The 23,490-nt window shown below is 45.0% G+C and overlaps 1 protein-coding gene across 1 annotated transcript; it reads left to right on the top strand.

Annotated features, from left to right (window-relative positions):
• The first annotated feature begins 850 nt into the window (after positions 1-850).
• On the top strand, positions 851-23,283 carry klf15 (Kruppel like factor 15). The gene is made up of 3 exons (XM_063207859.1): positions 851-1,126; positions 9,989-11,789; positions 23,054-23,283. Exons 2-3 carry the CDS (start codon positions 10,054-10,056, stop codon positions 23,220-23,222), a joined length of 1,905 nt encoding a protein of 634 aa, XP_063063929.1. The 5' UTR covers positions 851-1,126; positions 9,989-10,053; the 3' UTR covers positions 23,223-23,283.
• Positions 23,284-23,490: the final 207 nt, after the last annotated feature.

The following is a 23,490-nucleotide window of genomic DNA, read 5'->3' as shown; positions in this document are numbered from 1 at the left end:
TGAATTCCTCCTAATTACTTTGATTGAACACACACACACACACACACACACACACACACACACACACACACACACACACACACACACACACACACACACACACACACACACACACACACACACACACACCTTTTATTTTATTTTTTATTTCTTCTTCACCCTTCTTCTGCACACTTGTTTTGCACCGGCCATGCATTTCATTACAAGTGACACGAAGGTGTCTCTATGTACATGACAAATAAATATCCATGAATCCTTGAATCCTTCTCCTCTTTTTTTGTATGTCACACTCATTTTTTTTACATTTTTATTTGAAGGAACACATTTGTATGCCACAGATCATCACATTAGTGCATTACATTAAAAAGAAGGAGGCCAACATTATTCTGCCAGTACTGCAGGTGCAAGGAGCCCTTGGTACACAGAAGGACTTGAATTTCTCAGTGCGCCGTCATGTATAGCCAGCCCGCAGTAGCTATAGACCACAGTCAGTTTGTGTGTGTGTGTGTGTGTGTGTGTGTGTGTGTGTGTGTGTGTGTGTGTGTGTGTGTGTGTGTGTGTGTGTGTGTGTGTGTGTGTGTGTGTGTGTGTGTGTGTGACAATCAGGCTTGGTCCACCACGCAATCGTTGGCCACAATGTGTGTGCAGCTCTCTCTCTCTCTCTCTCTCTCTCTCTCTCTCTCTCTCTCTCTCTCTCTCTCTCTCTCTGTTTGTGTGGTGTTGCAATTGCAATTGGTCAAGTCATTCCATGAAAAAAGAAATGCGTAAAATGACGCGCATTAAACAAAGTTTGGCATCTACGCAGATTGTGAAAATCGTAACGGTATGCTACAGTCGTACAGCCTCCGAGTAAAATCGGACCAATAGCTAGCAGGACATCAGACGAGCCTTCACACAGCCTTCCCACACTTTCCCCTTTACTTACTCTTACGGCCGTAATCATGTGACGGCGATGTAGTGGCCAAGTCTACTATCGTCAAAGACCGCATGATGTGCCCAGTGTTGCAATGTGAAGCTTGACAGAAGGTCACGCACTCAGCGACCAGCAGGATACAGAAATAGTAGGCTACACGGAGAAAGTGGAAATACTGATTTATAATTTGGACAAGATATTTCCAAGCACACGGTAGGTTTTGGATTTTGTTGCTACTTGGAAAGCCGAGGTTGCATATGTCTGCTGGACGAAAAGAGACAGCTATATTCGCACTGCAAATGAATGTTCTCTGCAAATTGCTACTGTCTAGTGGTCAAGTATAGTTGCCTATTGTTCTGCACTGGCATTTGTGCTCGGTGCTATTTTCCATATTTGAATTCTATGGAAGGCAATACGGTATTTAATTGGGAGTGAGCTATCCACGTTATACTCTTCTCCTTGGTGCAATGTGCGCGTTATTAAATGACACATGCTGGATACTGCCACCTTGTATTGTTAAGATCATTTTAATGTGATTCTATTGTAGGCTTTTCCTTTCCGTTTAAAGTGCATCTGAAAAAGAAAAATGTCCAGTTCTTTACTTCTGTCAGTGCAAAAGAAATCAGAGTTTGCGTATCCTGTTAACTTACCTTTGCAAAGTGGAAAGCTCGAATCTGTCCTTCAAGGTTAAGAGGGTTTTAAACAATACTCGTATGTATATAATCAATCAGTTGTCATGGGGATGTGCAGGTGGTCTGCACAGTTTTTGATACATTGTTGTGATTAGTATTGTATTCACAATCTTAAGATGTGTCAAAAGTAAAAGTAGATATGCATGTATGGTGTAAGAACAACACTAGCACATGGTATTTCATAGCTGTTACACCATTTATTCCATTGTACCTAATGAGGTTGATAGACTTTCTTGTTACTGTAACAAAAACTAAAATGAAAACCCACTAATTTGATCGATCCACAGGCAGAATCAGGTGTACAGGTCTACAGAAACTGTACCAAGTGATCCATACTCCCTGACCAGTACCATCTGACCCTCTTATGCAGAGAAACTTGTTGTAAATGAGAAAGACCCCCCCCCCCCTCCAATGGGTGACGCTAGTTTACCAAAAGATTCAAGGATTCAGACCAGCTGTGGGTGCAAAGAGAGGCCAGACACTTTAGACTAGGGGTGGGTGATTATTTTGGGCAACGGGCCAGATTGGATTTTGAATGTTGACCGAAGTGTCAGATATTGCAGGAAACTTACCTGTGCCATTAAGCTTAACCCCTTAGCGCAGAGCCTATGTTATAACCTCACTGTCACAGAAATTGTAATGACTTTGTCTTAATCTGTTATAGGCCGGGAGCCACGAATACCCCTCAGGATGTTTTTTGCTTACTTTTTTTCACTATGATTTCCTGTTAGTATATACCATGGGCCATAACGAGTTGATAGGGTGCACTCCCAACTCGGCCCCGTTTGGTCTCAGGGCCCAAAAAAGCATCTTTTAAGGAAAAGCTGCAGGCGAAATTATATACTTGTAAATATTAAGGCACTGCAACTGCAAAAATGGTCCTAGAACCCTGTAAATTGGCATGGGTCATCCTGTCACATAGGGGAAACAATCTGAAAAATGTTTCAGGGCTTGGGGCTTTTCTTCTGTCAAATATCATCTTCAACATACCCAAAAAGCCCCAAAAATGCTTGTCCGCCTGACAAATTGTCTTCAAATTTGATCATTTTCAACTCTGTTATGATATGCATTAGTTCCTCAAATGTAAATGAAAAACTACCCATGTTCATGAGCTTCAATTTAAGTCCAAGAGGACCTTTCTAGCTAGAGTACAACAGCTGCTATGTCCAAAGTTATTCACAATAGCCTATCCGAAAATAGTAGCCTACTGGCAGGCATTCAGTCACTTTCAGGCATTACCAATTCGTATGGGACTTTGAACATATAACATAAACCATATTTTTGAAGTGTTTGACCTTGACTTGAAAATTGCATGAATGAAAGTATTAAGTGAATATCATCAAAAGTAACTAATGTTACCACCTATTGGTGGAATGTGAACAGGATGCAACACATACTATTACACAAAAGGAATGACTCAAATGTGAAATGTATTTAATGACTTATTTGTATTGTACAGCAGTAGTTTAGAATGTAGATAAGAACTTTTAATCATAATTTATAATCTTTATTATCATCATCCGTCTCTTCCTCATCTTCATCCACATTGTATGGATTTCATCAGTCATGTCATATTCATCTCTGTCCTCCTCTGCCAAGACATCAATTAGAGCTTTTGGGATTACATCGCCCTCAAACCATAGTGGTTCAAGCTTCCCATATGTGTTTAGGTGAAACCCATAGTCAAGTGCACTTGGGATCTCTGGGTAATGCTCATGGCCTCTCTTCCAGGTGCATTGCACACATGAAAGTTTGTAGTATGAAGTGTTGTTTGAGTAGAGTAGAGTATCATTTAGTAATCCCAGGGGGAAATGAAAGTGTCACATACATAAATACAAAAACCCATTACACACTAGACACACACATTGTTACATATTAACCATAAGTTATAGCTCACTCTTACATACATACATTCAGCCCAAGGCAGATGTCACTTCCTCTTTCTCTCGCTCTCTCACACACACACACACACACACACACACACACACACACACACACACACACACACACACACACACACACACACACACACACACACACACACACACACACACAGACAGGTAAATCTCTCTCTCTCTCTCTGGTAAAAAAAAAAAACATTTAGTCATTTAGTGTCCAAAAAAAGTGTACCATGGATTTATCACATGTGCCTTAGCTAAGTGGCACAGAGGAGCTGTCCTGGAGTGTCAGACGTCACTGTGCATAGTCCCAAAAAATTGTCCTGGAGTGTCAGACGTCACTGTGCATAGTCCAAGTAAAAATGCCAGTGTCAAGTATCCATCATATCCACTGAAAAAAGATGGGGGATCAAAAGTTTCAAACTCTGTTGCTCTCTCTCTCTCTCTCTCTCACTCACACTCACACTCACACTCACACACACACACACAGTGATTGTCCTGTATGGCTTTATTGGAGAATGCCTCTGTGCAGTACAGTAAAAAAAATCCTAGTGCAGAGTGTAGATTCCTAGTGCAGAAAAGTTTTTCCTGATTGTTGGGGGAGGGCATCGGTTACACCCAGGCGTAGGATAGGAGTTCAGGTAGAAGCACGGAGGCATAAATATAATGATAATAATGATTATAATAATAATAATACTTTCGTTTTATATATAGTGACTTTCAAAACACCCAAGGTCGCTTCACAAGGTATTGTATAAGTGTGAGTGTGTGCGTGTCAGGGCGTGATTGTGTGTGTGAGTGCATGTAATGAATGTGCTTGTGGAACTAGCAGCCATAAGCCTCCAGGAAGAGATGTGTCTTAAGGCGTTGCTTAAACATGGTCAGTGAGGGGGTATTCTGGATGTGGTCGGGCAGATTGTTCCAATGAATAGGAGCAGCTACATGGAAGGCTCTGTCACTGGTGGCCTTGAGCCTGGTACAAGGGACGACCAGCTGGCCCTTGGAAGAGGACTGCAGGGATCTTGAGGGGTCATAGGGATGGAGGAGGTCAATGAGGTAGTGGGGTGTCAGACCATGGAGGGACTTGAAGGTTAGGAGGACTTTATAGGTAATGCGTGACTTGATGGGGAGCCAGTGAAGCTGCTTGAGTATGGGGGTGATGTGCTGCCAGGGTCTAGTGCCTGTGAGGATCCTGGCAGCAGTGTTCTGGACATAAAGATAAGATCCTGGCAGCAGAGCTCTGGACATAAAGATAAAATGTGCAGGTTGGTTTATGCGGTCCAGTCACCTATGATGATCTCTGTGAGTCCGTCTGTGTGGTGTTGAATATTTGGATGGCCCTGGGGACAAAGGACCTCCGTAGCCTGCCTGTCCTGCAGGAGATGGTGCGAAATCTGTAACTGAACAGGCTTCTCTGGTGGTCAAAGACTGGGTACAGGGGGTGATTGTCCATTTGTCCATTATAGAGTAGAGTCTGCTTAGTGTCCTATCCTCAGCTGTGATAGTGAGAGCCTCCATTTCTGTGCCTACAACAGACACAGCTTTCCTCACCAGCCTGTCAAGGCGCCCAGCATCTGCTCTCCTAATGCTACCTCCTCAGCATGCCACAGCATAGGAGAGCACACTGTCCATGACAGGCTGATAGAACATCTGCTGGCGTCTGTTGCTCTGTTTCCTGTACAGTGCTTTTGAGTTAGCAGACCAGTCCAGTTTCTTGTCCAGGTGTACACCCAGGTACTTATATGTGCTGACTGTCGCTTCTGTCTCCCCTCGATAGAGACAGGTACCAGGGGCGGGGTGTTTTGCCTGAGGTCAACCACCATTTATTTGGTTTTGGTGGTGTTCAGCTGCAGCTGGTTGATTCTTCACCATCGGACAAAGTTCTCCTCCTGGCCTCTGTACTTCCCCTCCTGTCCATCTTTAATGCATCCAACAATGGCGGAGTTATCTGAGAACTTTTGCATATGGCAGGTCTTTGAGTTGTAGTTGAAGTCTGTGGTTTACAGGGTGAACAGCACCAGGGAAAGCACCGTTGAGGGACCTTCTTGCACGGTGGGAAAGTTGATAGGTCAATTAAGAGACCCTGGTGAGCTTGAAGATTTGACCCAGACATCTTCTTTAGTTTAATTTCTCTTGCTTCAATCAATGCTTTTAACTTGCCGACTAAATCCATACAATAAGTAGGTGAACTCCTTAACACCATTGAGGAGCTGTTCATCAAGATCAAATGAGTTTCCTCCTTCTGCAAAAACTTTGAGGAAATTTGATGTTTGATTCAATAACTTCATTGGTCACACCTTTCCTTTGCTTTTGAATGCTGACATGCAATCAACACCATTGAAGGTATGTAGTAGCCTCGCGACGCCATCCTCTATACTCCACCCAAAGATTTTGGCTCCGCACATTGTCTGGCAAAAGCCTCCAGCTCGGTTCTCTCAGTGTTTCGCCAATCAGCAAACAGTTGAGAGTGGTGACGTAGAACTCACCCGCGAGCTCCGTTACTAATTGGTTAAGGTAACTATATTCACACTTTCGTTTTGTTATTTGTATGCTTTTGCGACGCAATAACGTAACAGGCATGCTAATAAAGCACAATATGGGTTTTAATTTGAGTTTGGAACTTCAAATAATTTAAATGATAGAGTAAGATCAGACCATCTCCCATCGTCCACGGAGACGGATTCCTCATGGCTTTTGCCGGACTGATTGACGGAGTCAACAGTTGGCTATGCGCCCAGGCTAGGTATGTAGGGCCAGAACAGCGGCAATGTGTTCCTGCAAAAAATCTGGCGAGTACCAACAAGTAGAGCACGATACCATTTACTGATGATTGTATGACACTTGAACGCAGTCTTGAACTTCACACTTTAACACAAATGAACACAATTAATTTTGAGTAAGTATACGTTCGTAAACTGCCACACCTAAAGCTCTTTCAACCAGCTCCAGGGAAACCGCTGCTCACTACATTCAGACAAAGTATTCATCAAGTGCATGTGGCTTCTTTCTCTTGTTCTCATTCGCTGAGTGGTATCGGTATGTTATTGGTCGATACTTCAAAGCCAGGTATCAGATATCGGTATTGGGGCCAAAACATGGTATCAGTGCAACACTTAACAGTAGTAAATGAATGAGTGCCTTCTTGTTTTCATCGTTTGTGAGAAAGGCTTTCAGCCCGTTCATAATAAAACGTTCACCACAACGTCTGCGATCTGTCAGTTGATTTTGGTTAATGAAGACAGTTCACGTACGCGTGTGTGCTAAATATTGTTTCTGCTGATGCGGGTAGACTTGTAAATGTTCTCTCTGTTTCCATCCTGAATGAGAGCATATTGGCCTGGAGGAGGAAGTTGCACATTCTCAGCATCTTTGATCATGGTTCATGCCTTTCACTTTGTTGTCGTTTTTTATGCACCACTAAACATCAATTTTTGAGATGGAGTATGGTGTCAGAATTAGGGGATAGGTCAGGGGATAGGGCCCATGAGCATTACCCAGAGATCCCAAGTCCACTTGACCATGGGTTTCGCATAAACACAGATACTGGGAAGCTTGAACCACTATGGTTTGACGGTGATGTAATCCCAAAAGCTCTGATTGATGTTGGCAGAGGACACGGATGAACAAGACATGACATTTGAAAGTCAAGTCAAGTCAAGTAGGTTTTATTGTCAATTTCTTTACATGCACTGGTCATACAAAGAATTTGAAATTACATGTCTTGCTTTCCCATACAGACATAGACTAATCTAGGTAAGGACATAGACAGTATAGACATAGACAGTACTTATACATGGACTTAAGACAGTATGGACATAGACAGTGCTCATACAGACATTTAAAGTGCAAGACTGGACAACAGAAGACTTGTAGAGGACATACATTAAGAGGTATTGTTGTGCTTTTGTGCTTTTCCTAAAAAGTCCTTTATAGCGTTCTGACATGGTAATAGTAAGAAAAATAAATATTAAAAAGGTCTGTCAAGTACACCAGCAGCAGTGTGTGTGTGTGTGTGTGTGTGTGTGTGTGTGTGTGTGTGTGTGTGTGTGTGTGTGTGTGTGTGTGTGTATTTAGTGCAGGTAGAAGGTGCGGTGTGCGTCTGTGTGTGTGTTCGTGTGTCTGTGTGTGTGTGTGTGTGTGTGTGTGTGTGTGTGTGTGTGTGTCAGTGTGTGTATGTTTATATCATACAAATGTGGATTTATTAGGAACAGGATGATGGGGATTATTAAATGATCGTTAAAAGTTATTTTTCACATTCTAAACTACTGCTGTACAAACCATTCCTTAAATAAATTTGTCATTTTATTCATTCCTTTTGTGTGATAGTACCATGTGTTGCATCCTGTTCACAGTCCACCAATAGTTGGTGCTATTCACTTAATACTTTCATTCCTGCAATTCCCAAGTCAAGGTCAAGCACTTTAAAAATATGGTTTATGTAATATTGTTGTTCAAAGTCCCATACAAATTGGTAATGAAAGTGACCTGCCAGGCCTGCCAGTAGGCTACTATTTTCGGATAGGCTATTGTGAATAACTTTGGACATAGCAGCTGTTGTACTCTAGCTAGAAAGGTCCTCTTGGACTTAAATTGAAGCTCATGAACATGGGTAGTTTTTCATTTACATTTGAGGGACTAATGCATATCACAACAGAGTTGAAAATGATCAAATTTGAAGACAATTTGTCAGGCGGACAAGCATTTTTGGGGCTTTTTGGGTATGTTGCAGATGATATTTGACAGAAGAAAAGCCCCAAGCCCTGAAACGTTTTTCAGGTTGGTTTCCCTATGTGACAGGATGACCCATGAAAATGTACAGGGTTCTATGACCATTTTTGCAGTTGCAGTACCTTAATATTTACAAGTATATAATTTCGCCTGCAGCTTTTCCTTAAAAGATGCTTTTTTGGGCCCTGAGACCAAACGGGGCCGAGTTGGGAGTGCACCCTATCAACTCGTTATGGCCCAGGGTATATACTAACAGGAAATCATAGTGAAAAAAAGTAAGCAAAAAACATCCTGAGGGGTATACGTAGCTCCCGGCCTATTACTTAAGGATCTCAGTACTGTAATAGCAATGTTGTTATGATGTAGTTGAGTATTTTCAGCAAATAGTAAATAGGCCTGCAGGCGACCCCATCTACAGTAAGAGGCTACTAAGAAATAGTTTGTCCTTCACATTGCAATTGCAACTTTTTGATGAATAGAGTATAGTTCAGCATTGCTGGCCAAAGCTGAATCAGCAATAGGCCAATCTGAAACCATTAGTCGTTTTTAAAGAATGTTGGGTAAGATAATCACAGAATCTAGAGGTTGTCTTTTCTTGTACGGCTCTGGAGGCCAGATGAAATGACCCAGGGCCTGAATGTGCCCACCTGGCTCTGCCTTAGAAGAGCGTTGGACTTTCACTCTCTCGCGTCTGTTTTGCTGTCCTCCTGGTACAGCTGGTACAGGAATCAAACCTGTGCCCTCTAATCCGGAGACCAACTTCCTTCCTACCCATGAGGGCACAGCTGACTGCATCCTTATCTCACATTATATAATACAGTAAAACATTGAAAGTCCTGAATGTTTGACAGAACATAATGATTGCTCAGGGTCCAGTGTGAGTGAGTGTACATAAAACATGGCTTCCAATACACATGCATACAAACACAGTTGGCAGTATCTTCGACAGCGATTTAGTTTGTGATACATAGTGCCTTGAACACTGGGAGAGAGAGAGGGAGAGGGAAGTGATCTCTGCCTTTGGCTGAATGTATCTAAGATAGTGATTCTCAAAGTGTGGTCCGGGGACCACTGGTGTTCCACGACAGAGATCAGGTGGTCCCCGAGGGGATTTCTACTTTTCCAAGACAAGCTAGCAGTAGACTATATTTGTAACATTATTACAAAGCTAAACATAGCTGAAGTTTTATTTTCACCACAATAAGACAGGCTTGTGATGTGAATAAAAAGTAAGGGAAGTGCATCAAATTTAGCAGTGTCAAATAAGCACCCGTCAACTGTCAATTCAGTTGACAGGTGGTCCCTGAGCATTTTTGGGGGGACAAAGTGGTCCTCGGTCTGAAAAAGTTTGAGAAACACTGATCTAAGACTATATGGTTAATATATGTGCAATGGTGTGTGTAATGTCTTGTGTATCCAGTATTTATGTATGTATGCTACTGGACATCTTATTTTCCCCTTGGGATTAATAAATGACAATCTACTATCCTCTACTCTACTCTACAATACTGATAATTCTGTTTTTGCTTATTCACGTCATAGGGTAACAACAGGCCTTAACCACAACAGCATTCAAAAAAGGGAAACTTAAGTGTTGAGGGACAACATGGATGGTGGATGGTGGATCACTTTCCTCAGAGAGAAGATTCCCGCCTTCCTGCCACACGCTCACTCTTCCCCTCACTACTGTTTAGTTGTGATATGTAGTGTCTTGAATGTAATACTACTAACTCTGTTTTTGCTTCTTCATGCCGTAGGGGGTAACCACCACAACAGCATTCAAAAGGGAAAACATTCAGTGGGGAGGAGGGAGCACCAAGGAATGGTGGATCGCTTTCTTCTTCAGAGAGAAGATTCGTCCTTCCTGCCGCCACACGCTTACTGTTCCCCTCAGTACTGCTCCAGCTTCTCAGCGATGGTGACAGACGAGGGTGGCTACCACCTGCTGCCTTCGCCGTTCTCCGAGGATGACCTGAGTGACACCTCCAGCCTGCGCTCCTGCTCCAGCCCCGAGTCCCTGGCTCTGGGCTCCTCCAGCCTGAGGAGGTCTTGCTCCAGTCCGGAGTCCCTGGCGTTAGGCAGCTCCAGCTACGGGAGCAGCATCACCGGCTCCAGCAGCGGGGGAGAGAGCCAGGATGGCCTGCTGGACTACCTGCTGTCCCAGGCCTCCCTGAACACCTCCTCCTCCACCACCACCTTCATGATCTCCTCCTCCTCCTCCTCCTCCTCCTCCTCCTCCTCCTCCTCGTCAGGCATCTCCAGCATCTCCACCTCCTCCACCTGTGGCGGTGGTGGTGGTGTCACCTCCTCCTCCTCCACAAGCCCCGTGCCTCCTCTGCTGCCCATGGGCCTGGCCTGGGAGTCGGAGTCTGAGGAGTCGCCGACAGGGTCTCGGCGGCGGGGGGACTCGCGGACCCCCAAGGAGGAGGAGGAGGAGGAGGGCTTCGGCTTCCCCGTGTTCCCCGTCGACCTGGAGGACCACGACCGGCTGCTCCTGTTCCAGCCCACGCTGGAGGAGATCGACGAGTTCCTGGAGGAGAACATGGCGGTGGCGGCGGCAATGAAGCACGGGGGTCACGGGGGTCACGGGGTCAACGAGGCCAACAGTCTGCTGCTGCGGCAGGCTACTACTTATAAAGACAATGAAAGCAGCGCGACAGTGAAAGTGAAAGCAATGCAGCACTCGTCGGCAATGCACTTGGGGTTGGAGGAGCGCGGTGAAAGTGAAAGCAATGCACTCTGGATCGGAGCGCTTGGTGATTTTGCACTAGACCTGGACCAAACCGTGTCCTCCACCGGTGGTGGTGGTGGTGGTGGTGGTGGTGGTGACATGTTCAGTACTGGCAGTGACAAGGAGAACGATGACGACAATGAGCTCTTGACGCCTGTTGGCTGTTCTTTGACAGTTTCACCAGTTGTTGTTAAAAAGGAGGACTGCTCCTCCTACTCCTTCGCCGGTAAGTCGGTGACGCTGGATGGCGGTACGGGCGGCGGTGGGGTACCGGTCATTTTACAAATCCAGCCTGTGCAGGTAAAACAGGAGCAGAGCCCTACTGCTATTAGCGCGTCGGCGTCGGCAGTGGCGTCGTCGCTTCAGCCCAGTGCAGCAGCCCAGTCGGCCTCCTCCTCCTCCTCCGCGGACATCAAGATCGCTCAGCTGCTGGTCAACATCCAGGGCCAGACCTTCGCACTGGTCCCTCAGGTGATGCAACAACCTGCCAACAACAACAACCGCACCAACAACCCCTCCTCCTCCTCCTCCTCCTCCTCCTCCCCTTCCAAGTTCGTCCGCATCGCTCCCGTGCCCATCGCGGCGAAGCCCATGTGCCTGGGGGATGGTAGCGGGCTCATGGTTGGGGGGTCGCAGGGGTCGGGGGGGCTGCTGGTGGCGGGGCAGAAGTTCCAGAAGAGCTCGGTGGCCGACCTGATCAAGATGCACAAGTGCACGTTCCCCGGCTGCGCCAAAATGTACACCAAGAGCAGCCACCTGAAGGCGCACCTCCGGAGACACACGGGGGAGAAGCCCTTCGCATGCACCTGGCCCGGATGCGGCTGGAGGTGAGAGAAAGAGAGAGAGAGAGAGAGAGAGAGAGAGAGAGTGTGTCTGTGTATGTTCCGGACCCAGGGAGGGGGTGGAATTCAGAATCAGGTCCTCATTACATTGTAGCCTATGCATTGAGTGGGGGACCTTTTAGATGACCTTGTCCAAGGCCCAGCCAAAGCTATCAGCGACCCTGGACTTAAATTGATGCTTTTATCCAAAGCAATTTACAGTTACTAAATTAACTTCCTTTTTTACTTGATACTTTCATACAAAGCGGCTTACAGTTACTTAAGGATATTGGTAGTTACAGTATGTGGTGCACTGTCAGGTGTCTTGCTCAAGGGCACTTCAGCCATGGATACATCTTCTTCCCAGCGCTCAGAGTGGGACTTGAACCGACAACCCTCTTATCCTAAAACCAACTCCTTACCCATTACCTGCCTAATGTTTATTACTATTTCATGCATTTTAGAATAACTCAATATTTAGACATTATGTTATACTTTATAACAAGATTGGTTGTAAAAGATCTGTTTGAGGGATTTTTCCACGTTAGCTCTACTACTTAATATGTCTAAAATGTTAATGAGTCAGTATGAGATAATGCTGATGTATGATATTTGATGACAGTCACAAAACATGAGATTTTTAAGACTTCAGCTCAGAGTTTTCCTCCTTCTTTCCTTGGCCTTTAACTAATTCATGGAGTGCAGCCAATGTGGACAACATCCTCACTGGCCATAGTCCACTTTTGACTACACATTGATGCATCATTATAAGTAACAGATTGCACAGTGGCTTTAGTTACATACAGGTAAAAGACCATCAGCATTATTTTTTTTCTTCTTCTTCTTCGTCGTCTTTTGGTCACTTTTTCACTATAAAAGTGTGAGGTGCACGCACATCCCAAAAAAGCAAATTGCGGTGGGTACAGAATATGAAATAACGCAAAGGGGAAAAATTGTAGCATAAACGAGCATCAAGTCAAGTATTCGGTAAACTTCTTTCTTTTTAAGTATTGAACACTCCTGCGTTTAACAGCACCTAGAAGCTGTGAATGGAACTTTGAACTGGGAAAAATTGTAGGTCGAAACGTTGTGCCACCTGACGAAGACCTTGTAGGTCGAAACGTTGTGCCATTTTCACATCATATCACGACAGTGGAGCTTTTTTGTGGTGTGCGAATATTTTTTTCTCTTTTTCTACTTTTTCACTATCTCCATTTTTTTCCCTTTCTTACAAACCTCCAGATTAGATAAAGGCTTTGAAGTCCGGAGAGACTTTGCTCCCTCGGGGCTGTGTGTTATGTCTGTTTGCTCTCTGTCTGCACTCGGCTGCATTGCGCTGTTAAAACCTTGGCAGGCGAGCTGTGCTTGAGTTCACAAACTTTAACACGTGCTGCTTTTACTAGTGTTGTAGCCCCATATTGCATGTCGTACCTCCAGTGGTACGCTGTAATAGTTTTTGAAAAGTTACCATAACTACCATAGTTCTTCACTACTATGACATAACACAAGGCCTTAAGTAATGCACTACGACTTGGTCATTGCCATTCTGGTAACAACACATATACCTTATAACGCTGTGTTTTAACGGGTTAATGGGGAGAAGCTGATGCGTGATATTTCATGTTATCCGTCCCTATGCTGCCATTGTCCAACGCGCTGGCCACAGTGATCGGATGACAGCATGCTTATGTAATGTAATGTCTTCGATCTGTTTTGTCTTCATGCATAAAACAGAGCAGTCACATTTCTTTGAACGTGGGTTAAATCGCAGCCACGGTTTTGTAATGCATTGAGCATGCACACAGACAGTAAAGTACAGTAAAGTACAATTAAGAACAGTAAAGTACAGTAAAGTACAGTAAAGTACAGTACAATCAGGGCTGAACTGTCCATCTGGCATAGCGGGTATTTCCAGGTGGGCCCCGCACCCTCGTGGGCCCCTATTTTCAGAAATGTTAAAACATTTTCTTTTAACATTTCTGAAAATAGGGGCCCACAAGGGTGCAGGGCCCACCGTTGAGTCAGTTCTGCATCACTAATTATGAGGGGCCCCTTTAAAGTGATACTGTCCCATTTTTGGAAATACGCTTATTTTATACCTCCCCTTGAGTTAAATAATAGGGTTTTACCATTCTCCTGCACTTTGACACACAATGAGTCCTATGAGATCAGTTAGCCGCCGACTGGTCTCATAGGACTCAATGTTAACTGCTAGCATGGAGGTAAAATTTGCACTGCCATACCCAGAGAACGGTTGAAAGTATAGAAGAACTGTAAAACCCTATTATCTAACTCAAGGGGAGGTATAAAATAAGCTTATTTCCAAAAATGGGACAATATCACTTTAAGCCAAAAGTGCCCGTAGTATTTCTCCCCCAGTCCAGCCCTGCAGTACAGTACAGTGTTGCTGTTCCAGCAGACACAACCAAATGCCTTGCCTGACTGTCTCTGTTTACTTTTTCCAAGGGCTTCCATTTTCATTTCCTTTTTCCATATTCCATATATAGTATCTGCTAATGGGAAAATGATGATGAGCTGAGCATCACAAACAACATGTTCGCTCCCAGAAATAACATAAGAAATAACATAAGGAAAAGAGAACAGCAAGCCGTGTGCATGTGTTTGCTGAACTTTCATTTGTGATCTCTCACTTGCACCTGTGCTGCCTAGGGCTTCTGCACAAGAACTCTCTTGAACTCTGATGCCTTAACTTGTCTGTGTAGTGTAGATAGACTGACAATAACCATGTCATTGAAGAAGAGCTGTATATTGGACACATGCTGGAAGCGCAACTGTTGGTATATGTATTGGTGACAGGTTAGGACGGCTAAGTCATCTTTGAAATAGTTGGACTACCCACTACATGTGCAAACCCAGTGAACCCAGTGAACCACTAGGGCTGCACGATTATGGAAAAAAAATCACGATTATTTCAGCCTTGATTGTCTGTGTTTGTCCCAGGTCAGGACTACTAGGTCACCTTTCTAGTCATGTGTTGAAGGAACGGTCATTGTCTTGAAGTCTTGGTGTCTGTTGTTGTTTCTAAGTCTTGGTGTCTGTAACTGTTGATGTCTGTTTTGGTCTTAGGTTGTCTCAGGTCACCCACTGAGTCCCCATTAGTTGTAGTGTGCACTTGTACCCTGCTGCCTATCTCCTCAGTGTAGTGTGCACTTGTACCCTGCTGCCTATCTCCTCACTAGTGTGCACTTGTACCCTGCTGCCTATCTCCTCACTGTAGTGTGCACTTGTACCATGCAGCCTATCTCGTAACTCTGGCAACCGGGCCCTCATGGGCCACTCAGGTCCCTCAGTGTTGCCAGATTGGGCGGTTTCCCTCCCAATTGGGCTACTTAGCATAGGCACCTGCGAGTAAAAATTGGGGAAAAAAGGGCATTTGGGCGGGTTTTTCTGCCGGTTTATGGCCATAGAAATCAGTAGAAGTTAGTTCAAATTGGGCAGGCTTCCAGGTGGGTTTTGGAAATCATCAGTCTCATCTGGCAACCAGTGTCTTTATCAGTGTGACCTGGCGTAGCCCCCCTCGGTGGGAACAGAGCAGAGAGGCTGCAATATCGCTGCCTCAGGCACAATATGCAGCCTTCAAAGTTGGCATCCCGCGACCTCCTCAACGCGGCGGTCAGGAAATGGAAGCTAGACGAGAGAGAGAGAGAGAGAGAGAGAGAGAGAGAGAGAGAGAGAGAGAGGAAGAATGAATGCCTGCCTCCTCCTCCACCTCCACCTCCTCCTCCTCCTCCTCATCTTCATCTTTGGCGGCCGGGCCGTCTGTAATTTGGCTGTCTCTGCAGTTCCACCAGCGTGGTTCACATTCCTCTGGTTCCCCGCGAACAGAGAGAAGAGAGGAGCGAGCCAAGTGACACTCACCGACCGGCCGAGCGCATTGTGCTGTGCTGTGCTGTTCTTTTGACAGGCGCAACTTGCACCCTTTTTACAGTACAGAGCTTCTATAGTCTTTGTGCTCCTCCAAATGTAGTCTGTGTATTCATCATATGCGTATCATTGTAGCTTATTCGACATAACAATAACCTTTTTTATGCTCCGTCTCCTTCAAGTCATCATACTGTGTAGGTCGACACAAAGGCTAAACAGCTGTACTCAAATCAGTCATTGAAAAAAGTCACAGATTGCGTTTTGCTATTGGTGGTTAATGCCGTAAAATATGTTGTCATATTTTGCATGAATTTTGGGAATTTTGGATATTTGATTCTTAGGTTGACTATGGACTCCATTTTTTTAGTCTCTGTGTTTTGTCTGGAGTCTGAAAAACAACACAGCTTTGCATTCTTGACATACAGTAGGCACCAGAGTGGGGAGCTTTTCTCATCGAGGTCTGAGCTGGGGCCATGCACAATGCAATCGTGTGTATACTGTAATAGCAGATGATTGCTGATCAGGCCTAAACACTGGGTGGGCTGTGGAGGTTATGCTGATTCATTTAGCCATAGCAAATAGACTGGACTATACGTATGCCTCTATGTGAGATGCACTTCACTATATGTGTCCATGTGAAATACACCAGGCTATGTGTCTCTGTGTAAAATACACTGGACTATGTTTCTCTATGTGAAATACACTGGACTATGTTTCTCTATGTGTATGCATCTCTGAGATTCTCATTGATTCAGGACAAAGATAGTCAATGGTTATATAACTATTCCTATAACTAATTGTTATAGGTAGTATAACATTTAAAAAAAAAAAAATGCATTGCAAGCATATACAGCTATCATTTCTATTAGGTATATGTTTGCACAAGTGAGTGTGTGTGTGAGAGAGAGTGTGCGTGGGTGTGGGTGTGCGTGTGCGTGTGCCCTTGTGTGTGTGTGTCCGTGTGTGTGTGTCCATGTGTGTGTCCATGTGTGTGTGTGTGTGTGTGTGTGTGTGTGTGTGTGTGTCCGTGTGTGCTCATGCCTGTTACCACTTATACAAGGCCAGCAGCGTATAGTAGGCTACATGTGTTCTGTTCTCTAGTCTGGAGGGCAATGAGTTTACCAGACGGCTGCAACCCAAACAAGCTCCAGAAGAGCCCAGTGTGGGAGCTTTGATGAGGAGAGGCGTAGAGCTCTACCCAGAGTTGGGTCAGGGGAGTAGGCTGCCCTACAAAACAAGAACGCAGTAACTCTGAAAACTGCAAACTGAGAAAAAAAGGCTTCAAAGTTTCCTATATGGCGCGACAACTGTGTTATCGGTAAAGTGGTGGTGACACTTCCTGGTAATGCTTTTCAAGGATAGAAATGAAATGCACACAAAAAACCCAGAAAAAAACAAAATTTATATGTCTTTTTGCCACAAAAAAACTCACCGACTTACTGCGTTTTTGTTTTGCACGACGTAACCTGTAATCCAACACCGCAGTAACTTTTTTTTGGTCATTTTTGCACTTTAAAAATGATTTTTCTCTAAAACGGGACGGTGTTGGACCACCATTTTTTGACACAAGACAAATTAGGTAGTTTAAAGCCCATTTCAGACCAAAAAAAAATCGACCATCTTGAGTTACTGTGTTCTTGATTTGTACGGCAGTAGTGCTCTACCCAGTGCTGGGTCACTGCAGTAACGATCTTCCCATGTGCTGAGTCACTGCAGTAAAGCTCCACCCACGTGCTGGGTCACTGCAGTAACGATCTACCCACGTGCTGGGTCACTGCAGTAACGATCTACCCAGTGCTGGGTCTCTGCAGTAAAGCTCTACCCAGTGGTTTTTAATTAAAAATGTGGATATGGTAGAGCTAAAAGAACACATTTTAATGCAAAATGAGGGTCCTAGCTATTAAATGAAATGTATGTCATGTTTTTTATGTGCTTCAGACGCTGAAATATTTAGCTTTTAATAGGCAGAGGGCACCTTTTCCTACAAAGGGCTTTGGCATTCAGCAAGCGTTTTTTGCAGGTGACTTAGGCTAAACTGGGTTAAGCTAAGCTAAGAGAGTTTATCACATGTTAAGCTGTGGTAATGGAGAATATGTCTTTGTCACATGCTAAGTTCTGGTAATGGATATAGCTCGTAGTTTCCTGGAGAGGCCCCAACATTTATAATGTGATGCTGCGGAGATGATCACCTCAGCCGTAAAGCCTGTGGCCACCATCCACATTCAAATGTGTGACTAGTTAGGAGAGCAAGTCTTGAATGATGAACTACCTGAAGGAACCTAGTGGTTAGGGAGCCGATCTTTTCCTCAGAGGGTTGCAGGTTTGAATCCCACCCTTACCATACACCTCCTTCATCCATGTCTGAAGTGCTCTTGAGCTTACCCCACTTTGCTCGAGGGACTGTGACCAATACCCTGTAATAACTGTAAGACGCTTTGGGTAAAAGCTCCAGCTAAGTGTAATGTCATGTAACCCCACAGTACTAACCCCAATCCCAATGTACAGTACGCACATATTTGTACATTACATTGTGCCTCGTAGAAGATACATGACATAGATACTACATAGTAACAGGGACTGTGGCATAAAGTGGAACCTTAGGGCAGCCATGGTCTAATGCAGTGGTTCCCAACCTATTGGCCGGGGCCCACTGGTGGGCCCTGAAGGTATTCCAAGTGGGCCTTGAAATCATTTTTCAAAAATAATAATCAAATTTTGGTGTGTGTTGCTGTTGATTTATTTGAGTTTTATTCATAATTGGGTCAGAGGTGGGCCCCGAACATTTTTGACAATTTCGAGTGGGCCCCATGTCGAAAAAGGTTGGGAACCCCTGGTCTAATGGTTAGAGAGGTGAGGGTTGCAGGTTCAAATCCCTCCCTTAACTCTCCCTACACCTCCATTCAAGGCTGAAGTTGCCTTGAGCAAGGCATCTTACCCCACATCTCTCCATGGGCTGTAACCAATAACCTGAAAACAACTGCAAGTCCCTTCGGATAAAAGTGTCAACTTAGTGTAATGTAACATAATCAGGGCTCTAAATTATGTAACATCAGCCAACTGGCCAAATGCTGATGAACTTACGAGCGACGTTGACCCATTAGTGAGTGTGTGCTTGGCTAGTAAGATTACCATCTACAAACCATTTTGGCCGGTGACGAAAAAAGTGAATTTAGAGCCCTGAATGTAATAACGTAATGTAATGTAACCTGTGGGTGATTAAATGCGACCCAGTGGAGGGTGCTGATTGGGTCCTAACTGGTCTGCTGCAGCCAACCAGAGGGCTGTATCCTCAGCCTGTGTCACCTCGGTGATGTGACAGGGGACTGGATTTATGGGCTACATGTGCTGCCTGTCGTAAAACGGGGCTCAGCCAAGAGTGAGAGCGGCGTGAGCGTGAGCCGGTGGCATTTGCCAGGTCGGCTCATATGGCGTCAAATGACATCAGCTGAGACACCATCTACTACTAGGGAGACAGAACACCCTTAAAGGAACACTACGGGTTTGTTTGGACAGGAGAAATTTGCTATTTTGTTAGCCACTTTTAAGTGAAATAGATTTTATCAATTAATCATAGCTACAGTAGTTCATAGCTCAAGCGAAGCTCAGCTGTTTAAGTGTTGAGAGAGTTGGGAGCAGGGTGTCTGCAGGTTTAAACAAGTGCAATTTTAGACTTTTTTAGACCATCATGGGCTAAATTTTAGACCTTCGCGGAGTATTAAAAAATGAAATAAAGCCAGATTGCGGTCAATTGACTACATATATGCGCGCACGCGAGCACACTCGCACACATATCAGAAACAAAACAGAGCGGCGTGGAAAAGGACCTAAAAACAAAGCGTAACAAAACAAATAAACATTAATCCTTTGTCGATATTTTGCATTGAAACATAAGTCTTAAATTACTCAAACTCAATTTGAGACTTACACTGCAAAAGATCCCAATATTTTAGACTTTTTTAGGCCTAAAATGGAAAATGTGTAATTTTAGACTTTTTTAGACTTTTTAAGACCCCGCAGACACCCTGGTTGGGAGTAGTCACCCCCCAACATGGAATGTTCCTGTGAGACCACATTCCTCGAAATACTGCTGTAATATTATTACAGATTATAGATATATATTATTATTATTATAGGTTACCGGTATATAGACTGTCATTATTTAAGACATCTGGAAATCGTGAATGTTATTATCAGAATAAGACATATTATTTCCTATTTTAGCTCAGTATGCGCCTTCTCTCTCTAGGTCGTCCTCAGACGAGCCTTCCATCGTTGCTTCCAGTCATCCCGATTCTCCATACATCTTATCAGTTCGCTGGTACTCAGGGCTCCGGCGTCCTTCTTTAGTATGTCCACAAATGTTAGTGTGGCACCAGTTTGCTGGCTGGCAGTTCTGGGTGCCTTTGGCAATGTCCTGCAAGTTTCATTTTCCTTACGGCTATCTTCTCGCTCACCCTTGGTATTCCTTCGTATAGGATTTCGCCTTCTGTTCTGTTCTATAGCTCTGTTATAGTGGTAAGTGCCCTGTCTGGGCTGTTTGCTCTGGCACAGAGATGTGCAAACTCAGGCCCGGGGGCCGCATGCGGCCCGCAGAGCCATTTCATCTGGCCCGCAGTCTTTCCCAAGACAGACAACTTTTAAAAAGTGTCACTCTCACCCAACATTCAAAATGGCTACCATATACTTGAGATTAATCAAGCCTATTGTATTCATCTAAATAAATATCATTAAATGCAGTAATGAAAAACCCAACAAGTTATATCAGTGCTTATTATTTCTCATTATTGACACACAAGTTGCCTGCGATATCTGGCCCTTCGCTCAATATTCTAAACCCAATGGCCTTTGAGACAAAATAATTGTCCACCCCTGATAGCAGCTCAGGCCCGTAGCCTTCGACTGCTTAAAGGGACACTGTGCAGGAAATGGTCAAAAAAGGTACTGCAACTATGCTGCTCATTGAAACTGGGCTGCCTATTGCCAAATGTGATCTTTACATGAAAGTTTACCAAGTAATAAACAAATATTTTTTAGTATGGTCCATGTAGAGTCTTTCTTGTAGCTAAAAATGGCTATTTTTGGAAATTTAAAATGGCGGACCATGGAGAAGATCCCCCTTTTCGTGTATGAAAAGTGCAATTTTCTCAGTCATGATGAATACTTAGAATTTGATGTTGGTGGTAAGTATTCATGAAAAAGGTAACATTAGTGAATGGGCAGCATAAATTCTGGAAATAAACAACTAAAAATCTCACACAGTGTCCCTTTAAGGTATATCCCCAAAACGCAACGCTTCCAGTCCCCCTTCACTCCTACCACTCCCATCCACCTTTTCATAAACATATATGATACATACAGACGTGACATGACGTGCATAGGCTTAAAACCAAACGACTATTGTGAAAATGAATCAAAAAATGGGGCAAATGGTAATACTGTTTTAATGGTTCAGTGGATATACCACATTAGGTACAGTGTAATAACCAGTGTAACAATATTTAATACAATGTAATACCAGTGTAACACCGCCATTTTTTTTACTTACATCATGTGTTTGTGCGTAAGTGGTATTACATGGTATTGCATATTGTTACACTGGTATTACACTATATTACATGGTATTGCATACTGTTACACTCGTTATTACACTGTACCTGATATTGCATACTGTTACACTGGTATTACACTAGTATTACATGGTATTAAATATTGTTACATTGGTTATTACACTGTACCTAATATGGTAGATTCACTGAAATGGTGAACCATTAAAATAAGGTGTTACCGGGCAAATCAATCCACCCAGTCAGAAGTTATGGGCCAAATGAAAAATCCGCCATTTTGAAAGTGTTGTCTTCCAAACTCGAATCAGTTCATGAACCTACCCTAGAGCATTCACACACAAAATCTGGGACAAATCCATCCACCCGGTCAGAAGTTATGGACCAAACAAAAATTCGGCCATCTTGAATTCAGCCATCTTGAAAGTGTTGACCTCCAAATTCGAATCAGTTCATGAGCCTGCCCTAGAGCATTCACCCAAAAAATCTGGGACAAATCCAAACATCCGTTCAAAAGTTAACGCGTTAACACGAAAGACCTTGCGGCGGACGCGGACGCGGCGGCGGACGCGGACGCGGATGCGGCGGCGGCGGCGCACACAAAACCATTACATCCCCGACGCTCCGCGTTTCGGGGATATAATAACTGTCAGATAGCAGTAATTTGAAGCAATTCACGTCCATTTATGTTAAGAATGGGGAGCAACAGACAAACAATTAAGGACAGCAACAGACTCATAGCAAACTCATAATGAAAAAAAATATGTCTAAATTAAAATATTTGAAGTGTGTTCGTGTATTTGGGGACATTGGAATAGGGAGCCAAATGAAGTCCACTTTCGAGGGAAAAAGATCCCCCCCCCCAACCACAAGGCTGGCTACGGGCCTGCAGCTTGTGTGCATAGAGGGCCACCTGTGGTGTCCGAGGTGCCCCTGGTAGTTACTGCTGCTGCTGCCTCCATTGCAGGCGAGCCGGCCTGGAGATTACGCCATGTCAGATACATTTGGACGCCTTTCGTCACATACAGGGCCTGATTAACATGGCCTCCTGGGGCCTTTAGGCTACAGGTTGGTGTGCCCCCCCCCAGAAGGCAAATTTCGCACAAAAAAATGTAGCCTACGTAGACAGTGTCATAATTACGAGCTAGAAATTCAGGATAACATGTCTACCCCAAGTGTACTCAACACAATGGATGATTTTTTCAATATGACTTCTTGTCACAGTTCTGAATTTTTTCCACTTTTGGCCAATCAGGGGGGCCCCCATATCTAGCCAATCAGGGGGCCCCCCATATCTAACCTGTGCGTTAATCCGGCCCTGCATGTCAGATACATTTGGACGCGTGTCGTCGCATGCGATGTGGAGAGCCATGTCATGACGCCTGACTGATTCCTTTTTTTCTGCCCCCCCCCTTCTCCCCCCTCTCTCTCTCTCCCACTCCTCTCCCTCCTCTCTCCCGCTCCCCCCCCCCCCCCCCTCCCCCCTCCTCTCTCCCCCTCTCTCTCTCCCACTCCTCTCCCCGCTCTCTCCCGCTCCCCCCCCTCCCCTCCTCTCTCCCCCCCCTCTCTCCCACTCCTCTCTCCTCTCTCTCTCGCTCCACTCCCCGCTCTCCCCTCTCTCCCGCTCCCCCCTCTCTCCTCTCCTCCCCCTCTCTCCCACTCCTCTCTCCTCTCTCTCCCGCTCCCCCCCTCCCCCCTCCTCTCTCTCTCCCACTCCTCTCTCCTCTCTCTCCCGCTCTCCTCTCTCCCGCTCTCCTGTCCACTCCCCCTCTCCCCTCTCCTCCCCCCCCCCCCCCCCCCCCCTCCTCTCCCCCCCCCCCTCAGGTTCTCAAGGTCAGACGAGCTCTCGCGACACCGGCGCTCCCACTCGGGAGTGAAGCCGTACCAGTGCCCGGTGTGTGAGAAGAAGTTTGCCCGCAGCGATCACCTGTCCAAACACATCAAAGTCCACCGCTTTCCACGAAGCAGCAGGACAGCGCGCTCTGCAAACTGACCCCAGACAACCCCCCCTAACCCCCCCACCTAAGCCCCATCACTACCCACCCCCCCCCACCACCACCACCACCACCACCTCTCTTCAGCTTGGGCTTGGGCCCAAACAAGGGGGTAGATGAACTGTTGGTGGGGGTGAGAGAGAGAGAGAGAGAGAGAGATAGAGAGAGGTAGAGAGATAGAGAGAGAGAGAGAACGAGAGAGTAAGAGTGAAATAGAGTGAGAGACTTGATGGGTGGGAAAGGAGAGAGAGAGAGAGAGAAAAGACT

This window comes from Engraulis encrasicolus, chromosome 10 (genome assembly GCF_034702125.1).
Source record: "Engraulis encrasicolus isolate BLACKSEA-1 chromosome 10, IST_EnEncr_1.0, whole genome shotgun sequence".
Lineage (NCBI taxonomy): Eukaryota > Metazoa > Chordata > Actinopteri > Clupeiformes > Engraulidae > Engraulis > Engraulis encrasicolus.
Note: the sequence above shows the minus strand (reverse complement) of the source record. Positions and strands in the feature narration are given on the sequence as shown.